At 42.6% G+C, this 7298-nt stretch overlaps 1 protein-coding gene across 8 annotated transcripts in view; it reads right to left on the bottom strand.

The window, feature by feature from the left end:
- LOC103748706 (zinc finger protein OZF-like) overlaps positions 1 to 7298 on the bottom strand; it is a 45211-nt gene that overhangs the window by 34548 nt on the left and 3365 nt on the right. For all 8 annotated transcript variants that reach the window (XR_003846834.1, XR_003846835.1, XR_003846830.1 and 5 more), the window contains exon 2: positions 3549 to 3675. Coding sequence is in view for 2 of the 8 variants with exons in the window: in XM_008851457.3 (XP_008849679.3) it covers positions 3549 to 3675 (127 nt within the window). In the remaining 6 variants the exon portion in view is untranslated. The remainder of the gene's footprint in view (positions 1 to 3548; positions 3676 to 7298) is intronic.

The following is a 7298-nucleotide window of genomic DNA, read 5'->3' on the forward strand; positions in this document are numbered from 1 at the left end:
TTTCAGACATGTATACAATGTGTTTTGATGACTTTCATCCCATGTTTTCTTGCCTCTGTCTATACCTGTCATGTTCCCCCTTCCCTATAGGTCCTTCTTCCATGTCCATGTCTTTCTGTTCGGCTTTGTGACCCTGAGTTTATCCAATGCCCTCTGTGTGACCAATGTTAAGGAAGTATTTGATGGAGCCTGGAAATAATGACTCCTCCCTTCCCCCAAATCCAGCAGAAGCCAATAGTTCAACAGATAGAAGGAGAACCTTGTTAGTCCCTCCCCCATCAGTAACTAGATGTTGACAGGTCCAATTGTGAGTTACAATCACAAAGGCTGTGCCATGCCCACAAGACAGCACTTCAGTCCCCACTATCTCCAGGATCTTATATTCTTTTTGTCCCTTCGTATGTACTACTCTCCGAGACTTAGCAGGGTAGTACCAATGTCCTGTTTAGGACTGAGCATTCAACTGTCCCTATAAGCAGCTTGAGCAGCCAAGAGTTTGCAGTCACCACTATTCATTATAAAGATAACCTAGCTTCTCTGACTAAGGTGGAGAACTATACATATCTATGAGATAAAATTAATGTTTAGAAGAAAATTTTTGATGTCAGTTTAACTAAACAACAATAGTAAGTTCCCTGAAAGGGCCTATGATCTTCCCAGTCAGAAGTTTCTTTACTGAGTTTATGGTACCAGGTATGATACTGTTCCTGCAGAAAGGGCCTCAGATCCTATCAGAGAGCAACTGGTACCCCCATAACAGCCATGGCACTATTGCAGCAATAGGCACAGCTTGCTGATGGGTTGGCATTGTAGTTTGTAGAGTTCAAAGCTGGTTAAGATCACTGATGCTTTTCCCGACCCAGAAGCCTGCATAGTACCTTCCAGCATTATGAAAACTTCCAACAGGAAGGAAGCTTCCAGCTCAGTCCCTGCTTGCTTTCTCTGTATCTCGGAGTCAGTGTATAGTGGTGTCTTCAGCAACAGGGTCTTATAACTTAGTTCTGGTGGGTAACCAAAACGAATGGCAAGATGTATTATTTTGGGGAATCTCTGTGGTGTCCCTGACCAACAACTCATAAGGTTATCCCACACCTGGCAATGGGATTTTTATTTAATAACCAGTGGCTTCTTGGAGCACCATTATCTAGCCAAGAAGGATATTGTGCGTTCTCTCTCTCTCTCTCTCTCTCTCTCTCTCATTTGGGTTTCTGAGACAGGGTTTCACTATGTAGCCCTGGCTAGGCTAGAACTCACTGTATAGACCAGGCTGGCCTCAAACTCAACAGAGATTCACCTGCCTCTGGTAACCTCCTCTCTTAAGGCACACCCCGTCCTAGTTTCCTGGTTTCTACAGGTATTCCCAAGTAAACATATACAACACATATCTAAAGATCCAGAGGAGAACATAGTTTGTCTTTCTGGGTCTGGATGACCATACTCACATAAATTCATTTCTCTTCACAGCTCAATAGAATGCCATTAGATATAATACATCTAAGCTGATTCCATTTCCTAGCTAATTGCTGAGAAGAAAGAAATGAACATGGATGAGCCCTGTGACCATGTCCTGGGGTAGTTGGGGTGGGGGGTGAGGATTAGGACTTAGCTAAGGGGAGGCAGTTACAGCAAAGGTCAGAAGGAGGGAAGGAAAAGCATTCCCACTTAACTCCTGGAATACGTCAAAGCGAGGCCATACACCATAAAATAAGACTACTGGCCTAACAGGGCTATCAGTCCGACAAGGATGTCTGTTTTAATTATCTCTACCCTTGCTGGGGACACATGGGCCCAAAAACTAAAGTGTGGGAAGAGGGAAACAAAGGAAAGACCTGGGGATCCTACAAAAGAACCAGCCCAGAAGCCACTTGGTGGCCTACCAGCTCTGCAGACCCCTCCAAGACAGGATGTCGGCAGCTCCTGCTCTTTACTTTCTGCCTCAATAAAAGCCTGCTTTCACAACATCGGTCCTCCCTGGGCATTCAATCCCACCTCTGGGAAGAACAGACTCCAGGGCAACTGGCCCTCAGCTCACATCCTGGTGACAGGGTCACACACCTATCATCTGAACACTCAGCAGGTAGAGGAAGGAGGATCAGCAATTCAAGGCCAGTCTTGGCTATATAACGTTTGAAGCCAGCATGGGCAATGTGAGACTCTGTCTCAAACAAACAAAATCTAAATACAGAATCAGTAGATGATTCACTGTTACCTTATAAGCAAATGAAAGGAACCAATATTTTGCAGAGAATTCTGTACACCCTATTTATTGCATCATGGTTCACAAAAGCCAAGACATGGAATTAACATGGGTATTCAACGACAATAACAGGTAAAGAACATATGGCATAAATAAACAACTAAATATTTGTTCATTAAAATAAATAAAAACTTGCAGGCTGTGAGCCCAGCCTGGTCGACATAGCAAGTTCCAGGCCAGCTGGGGCTACAGGGAGACCCTGTCTCAAAAAGACCAAAAAAAAAAAAAAAAAAAAAAAAAACCCACCACCACCACCAAAACACTCTCTCACTTGCATGGATAACCCTTCTTTTCAAAGCAGGATATCTATGGATAGTCATTTGTCCAACACGATGTCAGAAATGGAGGGCATTTTGTGAAGTTGTAGTATTGCTATTTCCTCATTGCCATGTTGACTGGAACCATTGTAGAGGCCTACAGGAGACTGGTCCCACAGTCAAGGCAATAAAAGAAAGAAAGCGATGTAACAGGTATCTAGGCCTATGATACCAGTACCTGGGCTGTTAGCATAGCCTCATATGCCTATAATGGACTCAAGCGATTCCAACCAGGACTCCAGGACCCAAATGCCTGTGGCAAACAAAGGCGAAAACTAAGGTTTGGGTTTCCGGTGGCACAGCTGCCTGACAGTCACTCTTGCTCTCCAAGTATCCCCAACAAACTTTTTTATTAACCAAGCTGCAACTGAGGGCATTTTTTCTTTCAGTTACTAATTTTCTCCACAGTTGGAATGAATAGATGTTTCTTCTACATCTTTCTAGAACAGACTACAAGGCATAGGCAAAACATGTCAGCCATGAAAAGAATAATCCTGCACTTTCTTCAGTTTCTTCTTCTACCTGTAAGCTAAAGCTGACCTCAGAGAGGTAGAGAACTAAATAGCAGTTACTACAGTGTGGAAAAGATACAGGGAAGAGAGACAGTGATGAAGACAAGACGGTTAGTATTTACTGGGTGCATTTGGAAGGGATGAATAAGTTTTTATGTTCTATAGTGAAATAGTGCAGAGATGACTGACAATTAACTGAATATTTCAAACTACACATCTGAGCAGTAGTAAATGCTCTCATTATAAACAAGTACTGTCCAAGGCGATATACCTACCAATTAGCTTCATTTGATATATTATTACCAGTACTGCAAAGCCATACTGTTCTCCACAGATGTACAGGATTGGCATGTGTCAGCTAAAATGTTTATTAATTTAGTATTAAAAGCTAGCAATGACTCCTATAGATATCAACCAGGAAGGATGTAAGTGCTACTGAGAGTTACAGGGCATCAGACTCACCCAAAAACACCAGGCTGCTGTAGTTTTCCAGCATCACATCCCTGTAGAGGGTCCTCTGAGCAGCATCCAGCTCCTGCCACTCCTGCCAGGTGAAGTCCATAGCTATGTCCTCGAACGACAACAGCCCCTGCAACCACACAGTTCTCATCAACCCAAGGCCTCAGCATCAGGAACACAAGGTGGGAATTCACTTTTGTGTGTGTTTGTGTGTGTGCGCATGTGTATGTGAGAAAGAGAGAGAGGGGAAGAGAGAGAGAGAGAATGTATAGCTTGATTTGAATTCTTTATTGTGGGACAAAGAAAAACCAATATAAATATCTTATCTCTGTATTAGTGACTCAAAATATGACTAAAGAGTTCTCCAACAATTACAATAGAATCAAAATTTGTAAATAAATGCATGTGTAAGGTTTGCATTATTACAAGAGAAAGGCATGTACAAACCCAACCACATAAAAATAACATTAAATGTGCAAAACATGAACACCACAATGGAAAGGCAGCTATGGGGGCTGGGTGTCGGAGCACTACGCTACAGCACAGGCTCAGAAAAAGCAAGACTCCGTTCCCAATACCAACAGCAGAAAAGATCATATTCTTAAAATGTAGGTCATGACTCCATATGGGCATCTCACAATGAATGTAGGTGTTGCAAAAAATATCACAAAGTAAAATATTTCTAAGTATACAATGACCAGAATTGAATTCAGAATGAAATGTAGACTGAATCACGGGTTTTGGCAGCACTCACCTGTGTTCATCAGCTGACGTTAAATAGCCTTTGTTGTGAGCACACACATTGCAGGTGCCATCCACCCTGCTTTGAACTGCAGTCAACTGCAGTGATTTTACTCTGCATATAGCTTCCTACTCTTTTTTTAAAAATATTTTTATTTATTACTTTTATGTGTATGAGTGTATGGCCTGCATGTGAGTGCATCCGTGTCGTGCAATGCTGTGGAGGTCAGAAGAGGGCTTCAGATTCCCCTGGAACTGGAGTTAAGGACGGTTCGTAGCCACCATGTGGGTGCTGGGATCGAACCCGGGTCCTCTGCAAGAGCAGTCAGTGCTCTTAACTGCTGAGCCATCTCTCCAGCCCCAGCTTTCTACTCTTATAGAAACAAAATGATTTAATTATGGAAAAGAAAGATCTTTTAATATTTTCCTACTTTTATTTTTCAGCATGTAAGTATCAAATTAATACATATTTCACTAGTACTGTTTTAGATACACAGGTACATGCATCTCATTTGTATGTAAACTTACTTTCTTCTTTAACAACTAGTAAAGTTTGTATATCAAAGAGCTGATTTAAAACAAATTTCTTAGGGGTTGGAGAGATGAGTCAGAGATTAAGAGCACTGGCTGCTGTTGCAGAGGACCCAGTTTTGATTCCCAGCATCTACTTGGTGGCTAACAACTGTCTGTAACTCCAGTTCTAGGGGATCCAACACCCTCTTTTGACCTAAACAGGCGCTGCATGACAAGGGTTCACTCACACACATGCAAGCAATACACTGATATATATATATAAAATATAAATAATATTTAAAATAAATTTCTGTATAATTTATGATCAATGAATATTAGATTTCTATAGCTATTTTTAAATACACTTATATCTGGGTTCACATAAAGTTTCACAGGCAAAAAAGGATCCTGAGTGGAAAACATTTACAAAGTCCTGGAACAGACTCCTGGCCCTCCTTCCATCCATGGACAGTAAATCTGATAAACATGTACATATGTCTGAATTCCCTTTCCAAACCTATAGAAGAGTTCATTTCTATATACTGGGCAATTTGGGCAAACTCTATAAATTAATTAGGAATGCCCAGGCACACTCCAGCATGAACGCTACCTGGGTAGCATGCTATACAACTGGAAAGAGATTTCCAAGCCTCCATCATCACTTTGAGAGGAGGAAGACAGCCTCCAGACATGTGGCAACCTGACTCCATCACTCAGCATAGATCAATCTGTCTAGAATACGAAACAAACTTAAGGCTTCATATGCTGATGCCAATATTAAACCTGGTTTCATTTCCTGGGATCAAGGTAGAAAAGGGTTTAAAACTCAAAGGTCACATTTCTTCCTGGGTAGAATTTCCACCATAGTTTTTTGGCTACTGTTGCTGACAGTTGAGTTTAATTTGCCCTAACGAGTTAATTAGACAAAAATCAGCAGCCTTCCTAGCAGCCTGGCTGGTGTTATGAGAGCTGGTTCCATACAGACAGGCACTGAGACGTATTCAAGTAGACAGGTTCTTTTAATAACACTGGTCATCACAGTGGGGACTCTACAAATCCCAACCAAAGGAAGAGTACAGGGAACAATGAGAACATTTTTTGTAAATTTCTAGAGTGGTTTGGTGCTCTAAGATAATATATGGTCTTCATTACAAGGAGCATGTGACTTGGAGACACTATGGTTTGGAGGCATTTAGATAAGAGACAAGGCCATACTGCAAGGCTTTGGCCACTCTAGGCTGGGCAGAGGAGTGCCACTTGCCTGTATCTGGGAAAATGGGTGGGGAGCCGTATTGACACATTGCTAATATAAAAGCAGAGAGATACAGACCTTGGCTAGATCCCTCACTGGTTGTTCTAGTCTTAAAGCAGCCCTGCCTTAAAGCATCAGGCCCATGATCTAACAGAAGCTCAGCAATTCCAGAGTCCAGTCTTCCTCCTCCTCACTATGCAGACATCCCCAGGTCCACCAGCTCCTCCTGCAAGGAGTTTGTCCACTCATTCGATGTCTCAGCTTTAAATTACTTAGTCTATCTGAGAGAATACAGGCAAAATCCCCAAACAAGAATGGGATCTGAGCACATGCAAATCTCCCTGAGTCCAAGAAAAACAAGAGATCTGAAGTGGGCATGAAACCACTTCCATGATCTCAATCCAATGGTTAATAAAACGCAGATTCCGTCTATTCACAGAACACTTGCATACATCCTTCTAGTTGCGTTGTGACAACCTGGATTCTAACAAATTTGCACCAGGGATTGAATGGACTAGGCAGTACACCTCCTGCAGTCTCCACAAAGCTCTGAGAATGGCCAGGTCATAACAATGACAGAGAGCTGGGGAGATGGCTCAGTGGGTAGCAGTGCTTGTTCTGCAAGAATGAGGACCTGAGTTTGAATGCTCAACACCCACATAAAAAGTTGGGCATAGCTGCATGAGCCAGTAACCAGAGCACTGGGAAGCAGAGATGGGTGGATCCAACAGAGCTTGCTGGCCAGTGAGCCTACCCTAAACAGCAAGCTTCAAGCCTACCCTAAACAGCAAGTTCAGTGAGACACCCTGGCTCAAGGCAGTAAGGCAGACAGCAATAGAGGAACATGCCTACATCCTGCACAGGTACATATCCATCCACAGTCACATGCACACACACACACACACACATATCCATCCACAGTCACATGCACACACACACACACACACACAGAAAAAAAATGACAGATTACAAAAGTTTGAGAAGATATGGGTAAAGCAAAACAGAACTCTGGAACTCCATTGTTTAAGAACGTAAAATCAGGGGGCTAGAGAGATGGCTCAGAGGTTAAGAACACTGGCTGTTCTTGCAGAAGACCAGGATTTCAATCCCAGCACCCACGTGGCAGCTAATAACTGTCCGTAACTCCAGTTCCAGGGGATCCTCTTCTGTCCTCCACTGGCATTGCACGACACAAGTGTGTTTACCTACATGCAGGCAATACACTCATACACATAAAATAAAAATAA

Source organism: Nannospalax galili, unplaced genomic scaffold (genome assembly GCF_000622305.1).
Source record: "Nannospalax galili isolate Female #2095 unplaced genomic scaffold, S.galili_v1.0 scaffold664, whole genome shotgun sequence".
In the NCBI taxonomy this organism is placed as follows: Eukaryota; Metazoa; Chordata; class Mammalia; order Rodentia; family Spalacidae; genus Nannospalax; species Nannospalax galili.